Source organism: Callospermophilus lateralis, chromosome 6 (genome assembly GCF_048772815.1).
Source record: "Callospermophilus lateralis isolate mCalLat2 chromosome 6, mCalLat2.hap1, whole genome shotgun sequence".
NCBI classification, from domain to species: domain Eukaryota; kingdom Metazoa; phylum Chordata; class Mammalia; order Rodentia; family Sciuridae; genus Callospermophilus; species Callospermophilus lateralis.
This window is the reverse complement of record NC_135310.1, coordinates 42,520,549-42,545,268: the sequence shown is the minus strand read 5'-3', so window position 1 is coordinate 42,545,268 and position 24,720 is coordinate 42,520,549. Positions and strand designations below refer to the sequence as shown.

Here is a 24,720-nt window from a genome sequence, read left to right as displayed (position 1 = left end):
CCGAAATAACTGCAAACACTGGAGGGCCAAACTTCAGTATAGCATTGATTAGGTCTATTTTAAATCCGACTATTTCCATGTTTCAAATGTGCAACTTTAAACAAGGTTGAAGAAGAGCAAGGTATTTTGGGCTACCTAAATGCCCCAAAAGGAGGCCTCTAAAGAAATATTTAAAGATATTTTAAAAACTGGGCCAACAATTTGTATATTAACAAGTTATTCTTACTAAGTTAATGTATTTCCCCCCTTTTGAGAAAAGACAGAGCTCTTCTAACTTAACCCAGGGGTGCGTATATTTTAATAGTGATTAAAATAAGCAGTGTTATGAAACAAAAGATACTCCTGTAGTTTGGATCATCATGACATCAAATAACAGGAATAAATTAATATTTATTTCATTTGAATTGATTGAAAATAAACTTTAGTTGAATATTTGCCCTATACTTAGAAATTTAGCAGGTATTATAGAGATACAACACAAACTTTGTACTGTTAAGAGACATATAATCTCCTTGGGAAGAAAAAATATGAAAATCTATTTTTTTACCAGGGAGATTGCATATACTTTAAGAGGATACTGTTGATCAGCACTGGAAGTTCTCAGCATAGGTGAAGCTATGGGCTTCTCAGTTACGCAGGGACTCATCACCTGTGTGGTTTTCTGAATCTAACTTTTTATTGTTCCTTTTCATTCATTCACTTATTCATTCACATATTCAAAAAAAACTTAGAAGCTTGTATTATAGCAGTTGAGTACTTGCCTTATGATCGTGCAGCTAGTAAGTGAATCTGTCACTTTCTTTTGGGTAAAGAGAGTTATCAACATAAATCAAGGGAAAGACAGTTAAATGTGATTATATAAAAATTGAGCTCTGATAACTACAAAAAAGAAAACCAATCTATGGTTTCAATTTTTTATATATATATATATATACTAGGGATTGAACACAGGAGTGCTTAACCACTGAGCCACATCCCTATCCCTTTTCTTATTTAGAGACAGGGTCTTGCTAAGTTGCTTAAGGGCCTTGCCAAGTTGCTGAGGATGCCTTTGAACTTGTGATTCTCCTGCTACAGCCTCCTGAGTCGCTGGTATTACAGGTGTATGCCACTGTACCTGGCTGCTTTAAAAAATCTTGATTAAACAGAAGAATATAGATAACTAAGTTAAGGTGTAGGAATATATTTTCTGAAGGCAAAGACTTTACTAACAGACACTTGCATAGAGTATCTGTCCCTGAAAAGAAAGGTTGATGACTTATTTATTCCAGTAAAATTCAATCCAATGTTAAGTGTTTTTTTTGTAGCAATAGTTGTATAATTATTTTTTTTCAGAGTGACATTTTATCTGCAGATGTCTCATTTCCAGTGCTTCTCTTGTTCTTATTCACATATGTTCCCACAGCAGTAAAATTAAAGCAAGGCTCAGACAGGTAATCTTTTGTGCTCAGTAAAAGAAGCCAGGCAGATGAAAATCTCAGAGTTTCTATTTCATCTGAGGTTTGTAGACTTAGCTGCTTTGCTTCCCATTCTGACTCCTGTGAATGTCTTTGTGCTTCCCTTCACCAGAGTCCCAACAGGGGGCTGGCTGGAGAGTGCCCAGCACAGTGCCACTGTGCCACTGTGCCACCTTGATATCGATTTCCTGATCACCTATCTTCTGACTCACATATTATGCCACTAAGAAATGAAAAAGCAGAGCAGCTATTCACCAAACTGTTCCAGATATGAGGCACAATGGGGAGTGGACAGAAACCTGGTTTACATGGAGTCAGAAAGACATGGCTTGTAATCTAGGCTCCCTATTTCTTAGTGATTTTGGGCAAACTATATAAATTCTCTGAGACCCTATGTACTCATCTGTTTAATAATAGGAAGAAAGCCAGCCCAGGGACTTTGGTGATTATTTTGATATTAAGACAATACGTTTAAAATTGCTTTGGAAATCTTAAGCTATTACCCCATAGAGGTACTATCATTACAACACAGTAGTATAAAACACCTAGATAGGTTCCTCAGCTTTGGCACTAACCACACCCTGAGGTATTAATAAAGGTTAATTCTTCTTTGTCTCTCCCCCAAGCAGCTTTCCAACAAGACATGCTTTAGACTTTAGAAAATGTTGTTTAATGAAGAGTGAAGGGCTGGGCAGGCTTAATGAAGAATTTAATAATGGCTGATTGACTTAGTGACAAAGGGAAGTTGCTGGCTGTTGTGCTATTGTATGTGATGCTAGGATGCCAGTTTTCCCTGTTATGCTGAAAAGGCTGGAGAGTAGAAGGACATGACCTGCTTGTGATTTCAGTTGATTTTTGCTCTGACTATAAGATGTGTTGAGAGAGAAGGTGCTGTGAATGCCAGGAGGGAAGCATAGACCAAGAAGCCACCAAAAATTGCATGGTCAGAAACAGGAGAAGAAGCTGCTCTAATGTGCTTGAGTAAGTTTTCAAAGTACTTTCTGCATTCACTTTAAGCAATAACTTCTTTTATTAGCCAGGGCTCCTGGCTGCAGGTTGTGTACTTCTACTCAGTACTGCTGCATGGCAAGGTCTTGTCTGCCCTCAGTCCAAGAAGGTGTTTTGCTTTGCCCTTTGGGTGGACAGAAAAGCCATACATGAATGATATAACTAAAAATAATGATGCCAAATAGGGCACTTTGATATTCTTTGTGGGAGGAAGTAAAGCAGTGTGGCCTTTACCCTTGGAAAATTGATCATAGCACATATTCTTGTGTACCTATAGTATTCTGGGTACACTATTGGGCAATGAGGAGAGAGAGTAGTATTAAACAGTAGAACTCAGTTTTTAGGCTAAGCTTACATGTCTGCAGCCATAGACTGAGAAAGAAAGGGTCCCCATCAGATGGAGAGAATCTCACAGAAGAGACCATGCCAGAGGTAGGCCCAGAGAAAGGTAGAACTTAGGGAAAATGAAAAGGAAAGGTGTCCTTAACAGATTGAAATGAAGGAATAGTTGAGAAGTATACCAGTTTGCTGGGGGATAGACGTCACAAGACCTTGAAGTCTAGAGGGAATCTGCATGGATGTGCAAGGTAAGAAGTATAATTATTAAGGGAATGGTGAGGTTTTGGAAGAGCCATGGGGGAGCAGTGTTATGTGCAGCATGATTAATATCACAGTAGGGTGTTGGCAAGATAAAGGGGAGAAAAACAAAAGAGAAATGCCATTATATTAGGCAATGAACCTGAGACTACTGGCAAAGAAGAGTTGGAAGCCAAAGACATATGAAATAAAAAGAAAAGTAGTTGGAACTTGGTGAAAATACACAGAAGGAGAAGGGAATGGGGATATCCAAGAATCATTCTTCATTAATTGATCATTGCAAATAATCTCAGAGGGGAAGTGAGTAGTGAAAGTACTGAGATAAGTATCATTGATATGAAATATCTCAGGTAACATTTACTATGGTGCTGATGTTTAAGTGGCAACTGGAAGGATGAGTGTGTTGCTTAAGAGTGACACTGTCTCTGGGCATACAGGTGAGACATTTACTTGTGTATTGGCCAGTGGGAAAAGTGCATGATTCAGGAACTCTATGAGGTACTACCTGGTGACAGGAGGAAACCAAGGTCTATTTCTGCATTTGGATGATTTAAGAAAGAGTGGAACCAGTGATGGAAGACATAGAGTATCCAGAAAGTAGGAGGAAAAAAATTGTAGTGTCATGGAACCAAATAGAAGAGTCTCAACAGCAATGATTATAGCAAACATACTCATTGGCTATATTATATGCCAAGTGATGATAAAAACTTTACATATATTATTTTATTTAATTTTTATTCTCTCAAGTCTGCAAAGTTAAGAATACATGGTTCAAAAGTACAAAAGCAACTGTAGAATATGAGGTGATAAAATTATATAATTATAGAAATCATAGAACTTAACATTCAAAGTATTTTCTATGTGATAGGCAGTGGACTGTATTTCACATTTTGTTCTAGGAGGTAACAACTACCATTTCCATTTTGAAAAGAGGAAATGGAGGCTTAGCAAGGTTCAGTAACTTCTTCAAGGTGCACAGACAACCTGAGATTAGAAAAATAGGCAAGTATTTAATTTTCACTCTGTATTTGGGATAGTGGTAAGTTGTATATTAAAAAGACTTTGATTAAGTTAAACAAACAGATTTTACTTTATATTTTGCATATATCTTTTCAGACTGGTTTTATAGCTATAAAATTTCAAGAGGGATTAGGTGTTTTCCTGAGTATACAGTGAGTAAATAGGAGCTCTGGTGTCAAAGTACTCTCCATATGTTTTTAACATATTATGGTTACTTTGATTTCATTCAGGGACAGTGGTCTACATAGTCAGATGTCAGTTGTAAAATTCCTTGCTTGTGTTATGATTTCTTCTTACTATGAGCTATGCATCCTTTTCTCTACAATTTCAAGTTTTAGCTAATGTTATTTGGGGGAGCACAATCAGGAGTCAAGAGCTGCAACAATGTGCTAGTTTTGTTTTTCGCGTGTGTGTGTGTGTGTGTGTGTGTGTGTGTGTGTTTAAGAGGATTTCTTCCAACACACAAGGGAAGAATAGCAATGATGAAACTCATATATATATAATTTAGGTATAAATACCAAACATGAATATGTAACATATTTCATTATAGTAACTTCTAATTTCCAAATTATAACAGTTAAAATAATTTAAAGAGGAGAGCAATTGTAGGATTCCTGAAGAAATAAATTCATAGATTCTACATTTCTTTGGAAGGTATTTTACAGACTTTGGCAAGAGCCTGTGAAATCATGTTCTTCTAAGGAGTAGCCTGCTGAGCTGCTAATGGTAATAATATGACATGTTTGACAACAGAGGACAGGAGTAAGTCAAGAGTGGTGTTGGCCTGCCCTTTGGATATGTTAGCTAAGATGTTTTTACTTTCTCAAGCTTATAAATTCAAATGATTTTTATGAAGATCACTTAGATTTCTTGGAACAAGTTATTAAATTAAAAAACTTGGTTAGATTTTCTCTTGAAAACTTTGCAAACTTGATTTTCTTCCATGTGATCTTGAAATTTTCCTTATTTTACTTCTTTTAGGATGATTATATATCTATATATAGCATACATATATAACTTATAATATTATATATAACTCAAAAATTTATAACCCATTTATATGTATAATTTATAATATACAATTTTTGTAATTTATATATTTTATCTATATACAAAAATATATTTTTACTTTAAATATATTTTACTTAGAATATACTTATGTATTTATATAAATAAATTTATATATATATATATAATATATTTTTAAATAAAAATATATTTATTTATATAGATAAATTATATAATTATTTTAATCCTTGATTTTGATATAGTTTCAAAGAACTGTACTTCAAGTGTATTCCTTAAACAAACTGCCTCTTGTTTTTAGAATTACTTGTACCATGACTTACCTTTACTAGATACAAATGCATCATCCTTCCAAAACTGATTTAAGATTCATATTTTATTTTATGGTATTTTGATATTAATGTAATTTTATATTCTTAAGGGTAATAGAAGAATAAATGAGTCTCATAATGAGGAAACATCCTAAATTAGACTTTTCTGATTTTTAATTTTCTTTAGCATGATATTATTATTTTATTACCTTTATTTTATTTGTTTATTTATTTATTTATTTTTATGTGATGCTGGGGATTGAACCCAGTGCCTCATGCATGCTAGGCAAGTGCTCTACAACTGAGCCACAACCCTGGCCCAGCATGATATTAGTTTGAATTTCAGAAAGTAAAATGATTTTGAGGGGATGCATATTTTAACCTAATTTCTAATTTTAGATTTTAAAATCTAATTTTAACTTAAAACTTTCTATTTCAACTTATCCATCTTTGTAGGTTTATAGGCTTTAGGTTATAACACATGCAGGCCATTATGTCCACAATGAAGGTAGGCCAGCCATCAAGTGACATTAAAGGCATTAAGTCATACGCTTTTCACTAATAACAAATAAATAATAGAGCTCTACAAAAAGTTTCATTATATTATGTATTCAAGAAATAGTTTTGGATTCCATATCTCTAGGCCTGTAATACCTGGACTCATTCTAGATGGTTAAAAATAATCTCTTGATTATTGTCTTTTAAAATAGTAATTAATAGTCTATTCTAAAAATCATAGTTAACTTTTTAAGGAAAATGTTCTTCAGTTCTCATTATACCCTACCTAGTGCACTATATCTAGGGCTACCATTACAACCCAAAGTAAGTTAGGTATGTATGCCAACTTTCACTGAATACCTCCTGTATACCTAGCATTGTGCAGATTATTTCATCAGAATTATCTGTATGATTCTTTGCCTTCCAACTCCTACCTCCCACCCTGTGAGATAGGCATAGCTACCACTATACTTTCAAATAAGGGAACTGGTCCTTAGAATTTTAAATTAATGGTACATCAAGGGCCATGCAGCTAATGACAGGCAGGGCAGAGATGCCATATAGAAGTCTTCTGACATCATGCCCTATTGGTTAATGCTAGAATCTTAAAGATTCTGTTCCTAACAGATAGTTTTACAGACTGGAAAATGAATGGATGAGAAATTATCTAAAGTTCCAATGTTCTTTTTTTATTCCTTTCCAAACTATCATACTTTCTCATTCACCTCCAGATATTTTTAGAAGGAAAAATAGAACTACTCTCTCTTCAATACCTCCATCTCATACTGTCTCCTTGGTGAGTATATCACTTCCACTAAATACAGGTGATTTCTATTCCTGATCCCCTTCCACCCCATCCCACTTATTCCCCAAGGTGCAGATCTCTCTCTGTATGCTTTTCCTGAACATCTTCACCTGAATGTCTCAGGAGAAAAATTCTTAAAATATAGATTATATAAAAAATCAAAATTATTACCATTGTCCATAAATTTTCTGACTCCTTTTAAAATTTGGGGATTTCTTAATGATTGTATTATTAGAATAATTATCTGATATCTCTCTTAGCTTTGACTGTAGTAACCACTTTATTTCCTTGATCTTTCAGCTTGTACTTTTGATTCTAGAACTTTTTGCTTTGAGCTCTCTTCTGAGCTTAGTATCTATTTTTCCAGATGCTTTCTTAATGTATCTTTCTGGATATATTACATGTTTATCAAATGCAACAGTTTCTGTTCAAAACTCTGTATTTCCAGACATCCCCAACAATACTCTCTATTTGTATTATTGATTTTGATTAATGATTTGATATTTACTGAGTCTCTGAAGCTAGAATCTGTGTGTCATTCTTTAATCTTTCCTCAATTTTACTCTCCACATCTATTTAAATATCAAATTATTATTTTTACCACTAAAAACCTATCAAATTTGGCTTCTTATTTTTGTTCTTACTTCTGCTGTCTTCATTCAATCAGTTTCTTAGTCTACAACTAGTCTCCTTGTTCCCCAGTCTAGTCCTATTTTGCAGGAATAAGTGCACTTATTGGGCTTCTAGAATGTGTCTGATACTGTCTTAAGGAGCAAGGTAGGAAAAAATAAAGATCCAACTCTAAATTCGGATGACTTGCACTTATTAAAGAGGTAAATTTCCATGATTTTCTGATTCTCTGCCTTTGTGTGCCTTCCCTATCTGTCCCTCTCATCTTCTCTTCTTTCTTTTATCTTTATGATGCAAACTCAACACAAGTAATTAAGTCTGCTGATACTTTTATCCATAGTGATCTCATACACTTTTCTTGTTGATGAAATTCCTTCAGATCTCATTCTTGAATTTTTCAAATATAGTTGTCTCTTGGTATCCAATGGGAGTTCATAATCCGCTTGAATCAAATGTATGAAATATGATATGTCAAGAACTTTATGTAATGTTTTGAACAACTAGTAAAAAAATATCTCTTGATAACTTACAATGTAAATAGTTGCTATACTGTATTTCTTAAGAAAGTCAGTATGAGTTCAGTACAGACATAGTGTCTTTTTTTTTTTTTTTTCTTCAAATTCTATCCTCAACACACAGAATCTAGAGTTGCAGATCCCTAGAATATGGAGGGCTGACTATATAAGAAGTGTAAGAATTACCCACAGCATTCTTAAGCTGTTCCAAACTATGATGCCTACTTTTGGGGATAGCCGAAATGAGATATTAGAAACTCATAGGAAGGCCTAGCTGCAAATTAAATGACTACAAAGTATGAAAAAAAAAACTGTAGTATTTTCAAAACCATTGCTACTTGTTTAAATAGAATATATGTTAAATACTAATATGTCCCCAGAGCCTACATAAAGTAAACTTCTTAAAAGAAGCTTTTTAGGCAAAATAATTTCCTTGAGATTTTTTTTTTCTTGAGATTTTTTGAGGTATTTTAAAGGAACTCTTTAGTGTGGTAAAAAAAAGCTTTCCACAGATTCTACAAGAGTTGTCAGATCTAATTGAGTACTTTTCTGTTACTGATAGGTACACACTGGTGGATATTCTGCGTGCCATCTTACTTTCTTTAGAAGCCATGATTGAAGATCCTGAGCTTCAAGTCAACGGGTTTGTTTTGATCATAGACTGGAGTAACTTCACCTTCAAGCAAGCCTCTAAACTTACGCCAAGCATGCTGCGATTAGCTATTGAAGGTCTTCAGGTAGGAGATGCCAGTTACTGTGCCATGTTTGACTTCTCTTATTCAATGACTTCAAATGCAAAATAGCTTACAGGATAATAAAAACAAAAAGCATAGCTTTTTTCTTAGTACAAACATTAAAATACTAACTGAATAAAAGGATTTTAAAAGATGAGCGGTAGGATGCTAGTCTTTTAGAAGACTTCATTATGTCTAAACATATAGGTGAGGGACTGAGATTTTTATCTCGATAATCAAGACATGTAACTTTTTAAAATTTGAATTATTAGATAGTGGGACTTGGTTTTTATTTCTTTTTCCTTTTCTGTGTTTATTGGTTAATTAACTAAATGCATCTTTTATTATTCCATATAATCTAATGAATCGGGGAAGGATCCGCAAAGTTGGTCAAAAGTTGGCCTAAAGTTGGTCAACATTATTTTTGTTTATTTTGTTTCAAAAGCACACAAATTATCATTTTGAATTATTTCTTTAGACCTATTTTTTTTCCTTTTTTAGGTGGGAGGAGTTGTTACATGGAATGTATTATTATGGTGCATCTTCTAGGGAATGATTATTGACTTGGAGATAATAAAAAAGGAAGTGGATCATAATTTACTGTCATAACCTTGCTGTTGTCAAGTTTTTGACTTTTAGGATGTCATTTGGCTCAATCTCTAATATATGCTACTTTGTGTATAATATTTATGGAATTTATTTTAATCTTCTAGAAAGATTTGCAAGTTCACTTGAGTAGTATTATTCCATGTTTATTCTCTTTGCTTTTAACTCATTCTTGAAATTTGTGAGTTAACAGTTATTTCTTCTAATTTTCATCACTGATACTATCTCTTATTTCAAATTAATGAATTATATATGCATTATTCATCATGTCAAAGTGTTAGGCATTTTTGTGTTGAATAAGTCCAAATAATCCAGATCTTCACTCCATAGTAATTTCTGACTGTGTCTCTGGCACATAAATTGATGACTGCTGAACCCCTAACAATGGGCCACTGCTGCAGGTGGCAGGACATCTTAACCAAATTGAATTCACAGTTTGAGTTCTGCCTCCAGACTGAATAAGACACACTGATCTTTCTTTTCAATGTAAGTTTTTCCCACTGCAAGTTTCCTGACTGGCTCTTGGTGAGTCTGCCTTTCCCCTTTCTTATCTTAAAAAACACCTTTTTTTTTTTTTTTTTTTTTTTAAACTCCACAGAGACAGTTAACAAGGGCTGAGAGAGGGCGCAGAATAAAGCATGTTTGGCAATATGTAAGTCATGTAGAATGAGACCTAATTCTGCTATTTCTCAGTAATGAATAAATTGTTCTTCAGTTTGTAAAAGAAATTGGTTCTCATCAGCTGTGTTATTCATTATAGTTTGTATCTGAAATGTCCCCCAAATGTTCTTGTGTTGAAGGCTTGACCAAGCCTAAACAGCAATGTTCAGAGGTAGGCCTCCGGGGAGGTGACTGGACTGTGAGAGCTCTGACCTCATTCATTGAGAGCTGAATGAACTACTGAGAGGTGAAGAAACTGAAGGAGATGGAACCCAGATAGATAAAGTAGGTCACTGGGGCTATGTTCTGGAAGGGTATATTGCCCCTGACACCTCTGTCTCCCTCTCTTTGCTTTTGGACTGCCATGAGCTCTGCAGCTTTCCTCAATCATGCCCTTCTGCCATGATGTTCTGTCCCAACTCAGGACTGAAGCAATGGAGGTGGCTGGCTAACCATGTGCTGAAATCTCTGAAACCATGAGCCAAAATAAAATTTTCCTCCTCTAAGTTGTTTATAGCAGGTATTTTGGTCACAGGAATGAGAAACTAACAGTAACTTAACATATTTGGTAACCTGCCTAATTGTTATCCTTATTTAACCTATGTTTGCATTAGCAACAGCCTATCCTTCAGCTGTGAGAACAGACTGGAGAACTCATTATACCCAAGAAGGTTTTAAAAGCACCTCAAAGATAGATCTAATATTCTGCTATTTTGTAACTTGCCCACTTATAGACTTACTTAATGGTGTGTGATACGTCATTGCTGAAGAACAAACTGATGACTCAGAGATGCTTGGGAACTTCTCATTAGCCGGGGCTACTGTCAGAGTTGCTTTAAGTGTGAGCACAGGAGAAGCTGCAGTCAGATTAAACCTCAGTGCTTGTATCTACATACAAGGAGGGAAATGATACTCTTCCTTTGTGGACCTCTGCTGCACATAGGGACCTGCCTTCTCTCTTTTCCCTGTAAATATTTTGGTCTTCTTTTCCTTTCTTCCAGAGTGGAGTGAATGAACAGGTCTAATTCCTCTTGATCACCAGTCCAGAGGCAACTTAAAAAGGGAGCTTTCCCAGGAAATAAATTTTATATGTTAATGACTTTTAACTCAAATTTTCTACAGTTCAAATTGATTGTCTAATTCTGTATTATCTATGCCTGTATTCATGCCTATATAACTATTCCTAAAAGCAATGGTAATTCTGAATCCTAGATTGTAGGATTGCTCAAAATGTTCCATTATGACATGTTTGATCTCATACATAGTCTCATACTGAATTAACATTGTCAAGCTTTTAAAATCAAGTCCCTATTTCATTTCGCATTTTCTGTGTGAGAAATATTGTATGTAGCTGGATGTTTCATCCAGGACATTAATAAGCAGTTTTCAAGGAATCTTCATCAAAAAATAATTAAAGATACATATACAATTTTATTTTGCTTAACAGCTTCTATCACCAAGACCACCAACACCACAAAAATAGTAAATGTTTTCCAGTTAATTCAAGGCAATTTAGAAAGGATTAATGTTATATCATAATTCTTCCATAATGTTATTTTTATATAGGTAAACATAAAACATATTTTAGAGAGTTGAACCAAAAGTAAGAAAGGCTACAAGTAGATCTAGCATCAGGGCAGTTATTTTAATGATTAATTTTAATGAGATGTTACTGTTTTGAAGAGATTCTGACTTCCTTTTGAGTTGACTATACAATCTAACAATGCACCAATCTCCTTTTCAAACCTCAGTCAAAGAGTATTTTGAGTGGCCTGGCTAAAGATAGCACCTGAGGCACTGTATAAGGATACTTAGACCATTACTGCAGGTCCACATGTGACCAAAGGGCAAGTCAAGTGAGAGAGAATATGGAATAGTGGAATGCACTGAGGAGTCAGGCACATCTGAATTTGGATGGCATCCTGCCACATATCAAGTAGTTTTACAAATTACTTAATTGATTTGAATGTGTATGTTTATTCGTCTAAAAATTTAAGTGTTATAATATTGGAAATGATATATCTTGCACTTAACAGGTGATTGAAGTCAATGTGGTTTAGCTCATTTTTCAGGTGGCATATTTATCTGGATATGTGCTTCTTATCTAACAATTCAGTGATGAATTATTATTGATTGATTTTCGGAATCTGAATATATTTTTTCTTTTGATGTAATTTTTCCCTGTGACTTCTCTGTGTTTAAATAACATGTAGATATTTTCATGCTAGATGCCAAATAACATATGTTTTCATACTGGAAGCTGAAAGAAAGAACAATATTATTTTACCTGTTGAAATTTAATGTTTGCTTTATGGGAGAGAAGTTCTTAAATCAACTAGAAAGGTGGTGGTTGGAGAGGTGTCCTTGGAATTAAGAATTGAGCAAAAGTTTGCTAAGGAGACAAGGATAGAGGGTATTTTAGGTAGGGAAAATTTGGGAAAATACATTGGACAAATGCAGAATGTGTTTGGAAGTGCATAATGAATCTGTTTTGATGTGGCTGGGATAAGGCATGAATTAAGAATTAACCAGAAATGACCCTGAAAAAGCAGTCTGGGAACCAGTTGCATGGGATGGAAGACTGAATGCTTTATGTAGTTTGACTTGTGCTCTCCAGACATAGGGAGGTTTGGAAAAGGAAAGTGTTCTGGTCTCTTTTTTGCTGTGGAAAGATATTTTGTATAGAAGAATGAACTTTGATTGAAGTAAGGATAGATTAGATCTAGAGAATCCTCCAAATAGCCTTGAGTTAATTATATCAATCCCATTTTATAAGACAGGAAATGGAACCACAGAGAGTTTAAGATGCGTTGCCAAATTTTCTCAGCTGATATTAATACTCAGGTCTAGGTTTTTTGACTCTGGAGACCAATATCATTCGTTAATCATGCTGCTTCTGTTGATTCCTAGTATATTCCTAAGAAAAAGAATGTGCATATTTATCTCAAATCCTCACATATTAATGTGAATGGAATTTCCTTATTGGAATAGATAGTGCAGTGTTAACTAAAGAAGTTACACATGACTAGCCTGTGGCTTTGCACTTTGTTCACTCCGAGGAGCAGAACCATTGTCTTTTTCCCAGTGAGCAGACTCCTTGAGTGATCACCAGTCTTCCAGTTCTCTGGGATAGAGCATGAAGGTGAAGGGAAGGCCATTTTTTCGCTGGTAACCATAGAGACCTTTTATAAAAACAACTGCAGATTGATAAGCCATTCAAATTTTGGTCCAAGGCAATTTTGTATGTTTTCTCTGTGCAGAATCTCCAAATATTTTCAAAATAAGAAAAACATCAACTGTCTTTAATATAATATAATGTCATTTCTTTATGGGCAAGGGGCAACATTAGATATTCTTGTGGGAAGAAACTCTTCAAGCTTCATTGGAGAGAAAAGAGAAAATTGTCTCACTATTTATGAGCAGCTAATTGATTGGTGTAGTCATAGAAACAGGATGTTTCTTAGAAAATCAATATAAGATTAAGTGAATGTGACTTGTAGACTGTAAGGTGTCTGCCTGGGAAGCCAATTAAAATATGAAATGTTTGAAAATACCTGGCACAGCTTAGACTCTGAATTTACAATGAAAGGGTGTACTTTTAATATTTTTGGTTTCTGTTCCTCTTTTTTTTAAAATTACAAAATATTGGAAACTTCTTTAAAAATGCACAACACAAACTGGTCCATGAATCTAGAATCTCCCAATTTGTAAATTAAAAAAAAAAAAAAAAACAAAAAACCTTATCCTAACCCTGCTAACCCTACCTGTACTGTTCGTTGCTCTTTAGGTATATTTATTGGTTATTCCCCTAGTGTTATCCTGCTGTCTCTGCTTTTGTTTTCACGATTTCACAGCAATCCCCAAACTCCATCTGCTGAAAAGTATGTAATACAGTCAAGATGTGGCTTGCTGGCAAAAGGGTTTGACGGTAACAAGGGTTTAAACTGCTACATAAACCTTGGACATAGGGCCATTGTAAAGTGCCTAATACAGGGCCAGATAGTTCAAGAGCACTTAATAAGTCAAACTTGTGAAACAATAAAGAATATGTAATCAATTCACTGGCCTTTTCATTTGACTCAAGGGCCCAGCATTACCAGCAGCCAACAATCTGTTAGCTCCGAGAGCTCTGATCATTCATGTGAAAGGCAAAAAGTGCTGCCTCTACAAATTCTGGCTCAGGCTCTTTGGGAGCCTGGTTCCACCTAGGGAAATGTGCCAGAAACAGAGGACATGCTAATGACTTGGAACATCACTGTTCAAGGCTAGCGAATGAGGAGCTCCTTTACTTCAGTTCAGACTTATCTTATTCAGTTTTTGAAATCCTACTTGTAATTTTTGGCAGATTTGAAAGTGCATGTGGGTGTGGGTGTGTAAGGTGGTTAAGGAAGAATAAGAGATTTGGTGTGATAATGACTAAATTAGAAATTCGTAATAAAACAAAAGGAGTCTGTGCTTTACAACAGTGTTCTTTGTATTGGTTGTTAACCCACCAATAGTTTTCAGATGTAGAATGCTTTGAACAATAGTAGAAATCTCTTGCTTGCAAGCTACCTTTTAAACTTAGGGCTGTACAGATAGGAGGGTGTTGAAACCATGACTGTCTCTTGGAAAATGAACACATGGATTCGTGACCTGTATTCATTCAGACAGCCTGGAGTTGGGATCATTCATTTCCACGTTTTGTGGGGAAAGGAATAACCACCATAATGAGAAACAGTGTCAAGGGCAGTATGTGGGAAAATAAAAAATTTTAAAAAAGCAGTTTTTCTCTTCACATGCATAAGTGTCTGAGCGAAGTATGCTTCCTTTCAGTTGTTACTTACCTAAAGCAAAATAAATGAAAGACCTAAATTTTCTGTAATTTCATGGTGTGAGAATGTGTTTTGGCTGAGAAATGTAATCCTCAGAAGTAGGATGTTTTAAGTCTTTCTTAAAATCTGACAGTAGGTATCTAAATCTTATATATCATTTTCAGCAAGCAGTTCAGGGGTCATGTAACCTTTGATAATGGGCTAGATTAATTTTGTACATATAGACGTATTTTTATATGTATATTCTCTGTATTGTTATTAGTGCATATTAATTATACAAAATAATGTGTTCCGTTTTGCCATATTCATACATGCATATAATATATTTTGATCATTTCCATCTCCACTGTGTCCTACCCTCCCCCCTCCTCCTGATTCCCCAAACTCTATATATTTTTTCTTGCATTTAAATAGCTGTTCATTTCCTTTGATTAGCACCTAAATGTGTTAAAATTGTCTAGTTATAAGAAGTAGGTGTTAAACTTAAAAAATGAAGAGATGAGTACTCTAGAATTATTGAACACATTTTTACTGAATTAAAGAGTATTAGAAATTATCAATAAAATTTAATACTTCTACCCTTTCCACTACTGACAAAGAGGCTTTTATCATTTGGTTTCAAATAGTCAAATAATTGAAGTCACAAAAGAGAAAGAAGTAAATAACACTTTTCTAGTCTGAGCCATTGAGATAATGATGAATGAATAGAAAGTAATTATCCATAATGAAAAATTGAAGGACCAGTATGAGTCATTTTACATTTCATTTTATTGGGTATGTTTAGACATGTCCTGAAATAGAGAACAAAAAAGATGAGTGAGTACAGATTCTCTCACGCTTTTTAGCAGCAATGTAAATACATCTTGATGTATCCTTCTCTCTCAGCAGAACCTAATTTTTTTCCAGTGTCTTCAAATCAAAGTTGCAAACTATGAACATCCAATTATGCTTTTAAAAAATTAGTTTAGGACCCAAGTGGCATCAGGTTTAACTAGAGGTATTAAAATTGGCATGTTTATCATTCAAATACTTAGTTCCTCTTCCCAAGTGTTATCTCATGAATGTTTAATTAACATCTTTGGAAATATCAATTAGAGTAGATATTTTTTTTATTGTATTTTAAATTTTTGGTGCCATAATGCTAGCATCTTGAGAGTAAGTGATGTTATTGTCTCATCTGTGAATAGTACTCCTGTTGTTGTATTCTTTTAAGATTGTTCTGGAAATTAAAATAGTTTTTTACCCTTCATTGTAACTACTCTGAGGAAAGTTTTTCAGTGGGCTTAGATTTTTTCTTTCTGCAATTGTGTAAATCATAATAAACTCATAAGAAGAATGCCTCTTTGAATTTTTTCACTGAGATACTATTTGATGTACAATTAATAACAGTGTTTCTATGGCCTAAATTGAATTTCATTTTAAATCCTATAATCAATTGGAATGTTAAAATATGGATAAGTGTGAGATAGGTACTTAATATAATAATAACTGCTGTAAGACACAAACCAAAATGTGTACATTGGCTCTGCCATCTCTCATATGAAGTCTGGTGGGCATTTTTGATCAGCAGATGGGGCCATTCCTTGTGATTCTTGTCCCATATTCCTTCCTCATTTTTGCCCTGTCATCTTCTCCATATAGTTTCCAAGTTTTCTTGGCTCCATTCTATTCCTTTGCCTTGAAAGGGGGGAAAAAAACATGGAGGATCCTACATCATAGATTTCTATAGGCTAGACCTGGAATTGTACACGTTGCATTGCATTGGCTAGAACTCAAACAAGCAACTTTCATTATGACAAGGAAAGCTAAGAAATGGAGATTATTTATGATTCCAGAAAGAAGAAACATTGGTGGACACCTTTTAGAGTGCTGATTTCTTAAAATAACTTTGATACGTCTTCAATCAGCTATTTAAGAAGTATTTTGCTTTTGTTCTATGAAAGGAAGAGGTGATAATTAGACACCGTTTCAAGGAACTTGAATTCCTACATTCAAGTACAAAGGAATAAATATACCTTTCCTACAATGCATTCTTCATACTCACTGCTAATATGTACCCTATCAGGTTTACATAAGTGAGGGAACAGTCAATTTCTATATACCTATGTTAGTATAGCTATATCTCTGTAACAGCCATGATTTAATGAACTCAACTCTGCAAATTACTCTGACTCCCCTATGATGAGTATTTTCAAACATCTTGAATGTAAAAGTAAAAAAAAAAAAAAAAAAGACAAGCCATTCATCTAAATTCTTCAGACTATTTCTATGACAGGTGTGTTACTTTAGATTCTACAGAGGACCAGAACCAATTTGGTATATATTTATTGAGAGACAGATGCTGATAAGTCCCAGGCAAGACCTACATTTAGCCAACTTGATGCTAGGAGAGATGGTAGTAAAATTTTAGTTTAAGTCTGAAGGACTGAGAAGCAAAAGAACTTGCCATGTAATTTACTCATTTTACCATTTCAATTATTAATCTTTTCAGGAGACAGCAGAATAATATTTAACTATACATCTGGGCACCATTGGGCCAAATCAAGATGACACATTAACTATCACAACAGCTATAGTTATATTGTTATTGCTTTACCTTTAAGTTAAAAACCATCAGAATTTTGGATTTAATGTCATAAAATTAGAATGAGACATTTTTAAAATGAGGTGGCCTAACTTCAGAAACCTCTAGAAAAGAATATTTGCTACCACTATACAGTTCATGTCTCACTTTATAACATGGATACCTTCTGAGAAATGTGTCATTAGGTGATTTTTTTATTTTTTGAACATCGGTGAGTGTACTTACATAAACCTTGATGGCATAGCCCACTACACACTTAGGCTGTATTATTTATTATCTTATGCTACCACTGATGCATGTGGTCCATTATTAATCAAAATCATGTTGTGCAGTGCGAGGCTATATGAGACAAGTTTCACACTTGGGTCTTGTGTGAACTTAGAAAACAGAGTCACTGTCAAATTTTATAATATATAATCTATTGGGTTCACCATATTATCAATGCTTATCAAGTGCTATAAGAAACAGTTGGAATTTTACTTATTGTTTAGCTGCATAGTGAAAATGTATAAAAGTCAATTTTTATTAATCAGTCAGAAATTAATAAATAAAAGGAAGAATTACATTATTATTAACTAGGTTTTAAATCACATCATGTACTGTAAGCAATTTAGTTTCCTCTTGAAAGTATTCTAGGAGTGCTTTATGTTATGATTTTTTTCTCTTCTTTTATTAGAGCTGTCATTCTTGACATTTTAAAAATTTCACCCTTAAGCTTTATTAGCTGTTTCTTGGGTATCTTTTCCTGAGTCTTTGACATACTAAATCTTAAGGGTTTTTGTTGTTGTTTTTGCATTCTTTAATCTAAAAGAATGCAGGGGAGGTAAGATTGCAGAGTATTTGAATTATCTACAATGTGTTTATTCTGTTTTCATATGTGTTTGATAGTGTTACTAAATATAGAAATATGAGTCCAGAATAATCTTTTCTTAGTACTTTGAGATCATTATTTCATAGTTGTTAGACATCCATTATTTCTGACAACAAGACTGGTTTCAAAAAAACTCTTGCTACTTTGTAGGAACCTACCATTTCTCTGTAAAAGGTTTTAGGATCTTCATGTTTGTCATTTACAAGCATGCATCTGGGATTGGATCATGTTATGTAGTCACCCCAGGGGTTTCATATTTGTGTTTATAATCCTCTGTACTACATAACATATTGATTCTGATTTATAAATAACATATATTTTGTTAAAATTTTAATTTTAATTTTCAATATTTTTTTAGTTGTGAATGGATTCATCGACTTTATTTTATTTATTTATTTTTATGTGGTGCTAAAGATTGAACCCAGTGCCTCACACATGCTAGGCAAGCACTCTCCCACTGAGCCACACCCCAGCCTTTAATTTTTCTTTTAAGATCATTGTAGATCTAGGTACAGCTGGAAGAAATCATACCAAAAAAATCCTGTGCAAGAATCCTTTGCTGGTAACAAAAAACATTGTACAATATCACCAACAGGATGTTACTATTGATATAGCAGGGACAAGAGTCCTGACTTCCTCTTCAGTCTTTTCTGGCACCATATTGAAGAAGGTGAGATGCTTCACTGCAGCCTGGTGCAACTTGTAACTTTAGACTCCTGTCTCAGCTTTTTGCTGGTATAGGTAGGGACAAGACCATAAATAAATAAATAAATAAACAAATAAATAAATAAACAAATATATATATCTCACCTATAGAATTTGGCTAGGGTAGACCTACTGCCTAAAAACTTTGTGTGCTGCTAGTATGTACCTTTCCTGGTCCTTTTGTTATCAGAGTAAATTTTTGTTAAGGCGTTGCATGTAAGCTCTAAATTTGAGATATATGAGGCAAAATCAAACCCAGGGGACTTACCATCATGTCTATCTTTGGGTATTAAGGTCCGTGGCTAGTTTGTTTTATATAATGATGTGGTCTTTTAGTTATAATTATTTGGAGTAATGGGGAAAATATGACTATCACATTTTCCTGGAAGCAAAAGTCAGAACAACATATATTTTTTTATCTTCCAAAATTTTATTAAAATATCTGATTTACTAATGTTACTGTCTCTCATTTGGTTTTTAGTGATGTTGTAAACTGATTAAAATTTAAATTGTTAACTGTCATTTATATTTGTGGAAGACTTGTGTTTGATCTATTTTTTTTTTTTGATTTTTTTTTTGGTCATTATCTAGTTATGATCACATTATCTTATTATGATCATAAGACAATAGAAACGAAGGTCAAGAGTCACTGTTTTCAATTTAGCAAAAGGGTCTATGAGACCTTAATTCTTCTCTCGGGTAAATAGTTGTATGATGATAATGATGATGAGGAGGAGGACCTTCTTTTATATAAATCTCTAGAGAGTTTTTTTTTTCCCCTGGGGTGCAATGTGTAATAAATTTATTTTCAAAATTCCAAGGATTGCACCTATAATTCTTGACTAATAAATATGGGCAGACCTGGGCTGGGGCTGTAGCTCAGTGGCAGAGTGCTTGCCTAGCAGGAGTGAGGCACTGGGTTCAATCCTTAGCACCACATAAAAATAAACAAATAAACTAAAGCATGCTGTTCATATGCAACTAAAAATAAATAAATAAACAAATAAATAAGAATTAAATATGGGCAGACCTGACCTGACTCTAACACTTGAAAAACTGTATTTAGTTACAACTAAGTAGTGACTCAGGTGGATAGGAAACTTTATCACCTAATTTCAAAAAAGGAATCAGAAAGATGCCGCTGTTCAGCTCATTACCTCTCCTAAGATGGCTTAGGAGAGATTTCGTTCCACATAGCACAATGATGGGTTTTTGCAGGATTGGAAAGCAGACTACATTTCGTAGTAGCTGAGGTCTGGAGTCTCAGCATGGAGCAGAAGATCAGCAGCACAGTAGGGATACTGACATGCTGCTAAATGGTGAAATAGATTGTTAGTTCAGGGATGTAAAAGCACTTGTCTGTAAATAATAGAGAACTGTGTTCTAGTTTATGAATATTCATAACTCAAGGGAGAGTTAAAGTGACTTCATTGCTGACCAGAGACCCACCAGGAGGCCCCCAGCTGACCTGAGCAGCACTGTGGATAGCTCCCAGGAATTGATCTATGGTTTGTTCTTTTCTGCCTTCCAGTCCTGGTTTTCTCTAGCCACCAAAGCCTTTATAGTAGGTGCTTGAACTCTTAGAACAGGTTGAGGTCACTGTAGAAATAGGGGTTTTCTCCATTATCCTCGAGTCATAACAGCTGTGTGTTTGAGTCCAGGCAAGAATTGGTTGAATTTGGTCCAATAGCCATCAATAGCACTATTTAAAAAATATTTTATGAAAATTTTGAATAAGATAGCCACAGGTGAGTTAAAAAGATGAAATAATGGAAAGGAATAAATCTTATAAAGACACTCATACTTTTACAATATATTGTTTCTGTTTGTTGTATCTTTGCAATATTAAAATTAATAAATGAAAAAATAAGTATTACAGAGAGGAATTGGTTAAGGGTTCAGAGGATAGGTTAATGGTGTATGGATTAAAATGTTAGAAAACTTCATAAAAGAGTTGGAAATTGAGTTAAATCTTCAAAGATGACAGGACTTCAGTAGGTGGAGGGACAAGAGGGGAAATGGCATGGGGTCAATGGCATGTAGAGGTGAAATGTGTATCTTGCATTGTGGAAATAATGAAAAACCCAAGCAATCTTATGTGAAAGCTTTGTCTAAAAAAGGCAAGCAAGATAAATTTAAGAAATCGACTAGCAAGTTGGAGAAAAATGGGTGTGATTTTGATTTTAAGTCATATTTTATGAAAAATGGAATATTGATGAGTATTTTGAATATAAAAAGTCATGGAAGGAAGATAATAAAAACAATTAATATGGCACCATTCACTGCATCATACTTTCATTATTTTAGTCCTCATTGAGTGAGATATTTTAAAGAAAGAAAATCTAAGAAGTTTGAAAACTTGAATCACAATCCACCTTAGACATTAATCTGCATTAGTGCCAGTCAAGTGATCATGAAAGAAGCAGAAGGATACATTTTGTTCATGTCCTCTCCCATCCACATTTTAATCTGTCCTCATTTAAATCTCTGTCATGATTCAGGGTGGCTTTCTCAGTGGCAGGGCCAGTAGCCCGCAGCTGCCTCTCTGAATGGTCCCTCCTCTACATGGTGATCACAGTGGCTCTCTAAAGCATGCTCTTTCTCACCAGACATGATCCCCAAACCTATATGTTTGTTCACTTGGTACCCTCTGCATAGATAAGAAATAAGGGCTGTACCATGCTGTGTATGCCCAGAGCTCATGTGGCTTCACTGATGAAATAAACTAGAGACTTTGGCAAGACAATGGTTTGGGACCTAATTTAGAATTCTGTTTAAAGAGAAGTAAGTTATTATGCATGCTAACATCTCTTGTGGAAAAGATTTGCTTGAAAAGGTTTATATTTGGATTTGCTCAACATCTAATGATAAATTGCATTCATCATATTAACGTGCTGTGCATTTTCAGAGAAGTGCATCAATAATATAATACTTCATAGGACATTTAATAAAAGCTTTTGTTTTTATTCTGAAATCTGATCAACTATAGGTAAATTATAAATAGCTAATTTTAAACTTTAAATTTTTAGGGGTTAGAGATTCACAATTGGACACAGTTTTCTGTAGACTTTCTAGAATAATAACTAAGTGCATATGGCTACAAAACTGAGTACTGAGATATCAGAAAGTTATGCATACTCTTCCTCATCCAATAGTAATGCTGTTTCTTGGCATTATATGTGATTCTGTATGGAATTGTTGGCTGTGCTCTACAGATCTAAATCAGTTTTAGCAGAACTGCAACACAGACGCACGTGCTGTGCTATGTCAGATTCTGTATTAAAAAGCTTCCTGTAGACTTGTCTGGAATCTTAAGATCTGAGTGTCTGAAGGGAACTTAGAAGTCACACAGACCATCTTTTGTAACAATCACTCCCATCATAACCTTAAGAGATGGCTCTGCAGTTTCTGTTTGTGCTTGGAGAATACCAGGGCATTGCTTCACAAAGTAACCCTTTCCACTCTAAGAGTTTGGCTAAAGGATCTCCTGTAAATTAGTTAAAACCTTCTTGTGACTCTTTCACCATTGGTCTTGGTACCAGCTCTTGAACAGAAGATTAATGCCACACTACTTAATGCAGCATCTTGTATACACAATTGAAATAACATAGAAAGTCCATTTTTTTGAATGATTGAAGCTATCCAGTATTTCTTAGTTTTGTAATTTTTTCCCTAAATAATTATGACCCATTCTTCTATCCCTTTTTCTCATGATATAGTTTCTAACATATATAATTCTGAATGCCTTCTTCAAAATTCACCTTTTATTGGTTAATCCCCAATGAGATACACTAAATATGTCCTCATGAAATTCATACGTTCAAATGCTGTTCTTCAATATAATGATGATTTTTGGAAATGGGGCTTTTTGGAGAAAATTGGGTAATAAGGGGGAAGCCCTTATGATGAGATTAAACATTTTAATGCATAGATACACAAAGCTTTCTTCCCTCCCCCACTCTCATGGGAAACAAATCAGGAAAAACCTTAGCATGTTGGCACCATAATCTTGACTTCCTAGCCCCCATATCCATGAGAAATAAATGTTATTTAAGTCCTTCAATCTATGATATTCTTGTCATAGTAGCTCAAACTGTCTAAGACATTGAAATAGAAAAATAATCACTCCACATATGTTTTGATCATTGTGGCCAATATTTAAAAAAAAAGATTAGTAGTAGATGGACACAATATCTTTATTTTTATTTGATTATTTTTATGTGGTTCTGAGGATTGAACCCAAGGCCTCATGTGTGCACCGCAAGCACTCTACTACTGAGCTATAACCCCAGCCCCGTGTGGCCAATATTTACCACTATTAGAAAAGTTTATCACTGAATAGCCAGTTACTATGTTAATTTGAAACGTAAAATGTTTTCTAAAAGTGCAAACAACCTACCAAAGTGGCAAGAAGAAAAAGGCAATTATATCTTAGGGACAGGACAAAGAAAAGGTACCCATATAAGGCTCTAGAAGGATTTTGAAAGAAAGGAAATACCTTGTTGGAAACATTATGTGCTGAGGGAGAATTAGGATGAGCAGCAGAATGATTATGTACATGGTGCATTTGGATATTAACAAGTAGATTTATTTGGTTGTATCTTAGAATTTTTGAAAAAACAAAGTAGGAAAAAGAATTGCAAAATTTAGCTGAGACCAAATAGTAGAAGGTCATTCCTGCTTTTCACTATGAGAGTACTGAGAACATTAAAACATTAAATTTGAATTTTTCATATAGAGGTAAGTTTTTGAATTGATAGAAAAGTGTATTTTAATACATAAGTATCGTGCTCCTATGATAAAATGTGGGCCAAACAGAAAATCTGGCCTCAGTTGCAAAATGCTATTGGTTCACTTTGAACATGTCATCATCAGTATTTCTTTTCTTTTTTTTTATAGTGAAAGATTTTTTAATTTGTCTTTTTTTTTTAGAAATACATGACAGTAGAGTGTATTTTGACATAGTATACATACATGGACTGTAACTTATTCTAATTAAAATCCCAATCTAGTGGATGTATACAATAGTGAGATTCACTGTGGCATCACTGATATTTCTAATAAATAATGCCTGATGATGGAATTCATAGGTAGCAAGGAGCCTGTGCATTAAAACAGATTGATGAAGCATTTTTTGTCAAAGGCACTGTCTAACCAGTTTTCATTAATCACTCTAATGTTGAGGATTACTGCTAGACCTGAAGAAGGATTGCTTTCAGTTAGTGAAATGTTCATAACCTCTGAACACTGTACGTTTAGCAAGCCACACAGAGTACTGAAAAACCTGTGCAAATGCCCACTGTCAAAAAAGGAGGTACATCCACAATACTGGGGCCCTAATTAAAATAAGATATATTCCATGCATGTATAATTTTAATAAAATCAACTCTTACTGTCATGTGTAGCTAAAAAGAACAAATAAAAAATAAAAATGAAGTATAGTTTATCACCATCACAGTGTGGTCTTGTAATATTAGTGTCTCTTTGTATATAATTTTTCTTATTTCTATGAAATAGACTTTTAAATAGGCTGTTAATAAAAATGTGTGAATTTACTTCTTGTTCAATTCTTTCTGTGTCTGATCTTTGATCTCATCTCTTGCCCTTTGGAGATATTAAAAGAGACAGATAAGTGATTGTGCTCTTTAATTTACTGTGTAATGTTTAATCTTTGGTGGAGTCCCAGTTATCCAACAACCTTATCTAATGTTGTTTTAATGTCCTCAGTACTCTCATAGTGAAAAGCAGGAATGAGTCATCTTGAAGTCAACCATTTTATCATCTAAAACTGCACATTATTTGGAAATTATTTTTATGATGATATTTTTCCTCAATTTCTGTGACAATTTGTGTAAATATTTTTCCTCAATTTCTGTGAC

At 34.2% G+C, this 24,720-nt stretch overlaps 1 protein-coding gene across 1 annotated transcript in view; it reads left to right on the top strand.

Annotated features, from left to right (window-relative positions):
• Clvs2 (clavesin 2) overlaps nt 1-24,720 on the top strand; it is a 61,260-nt gene that overhangs the window by 5,338 nt on the left and 31,202 nt on the right. The window contains exon 2 of the mRNA XM_076859772.1: nt 8,430-8,604. Coding sequence (XP_076715887.1) covers nt 8,430-8,604 — 175 coding nt within the window. The remainder of the gene's footprint in view (nt 1-8,429; nt 8,605-24,720) is intronic.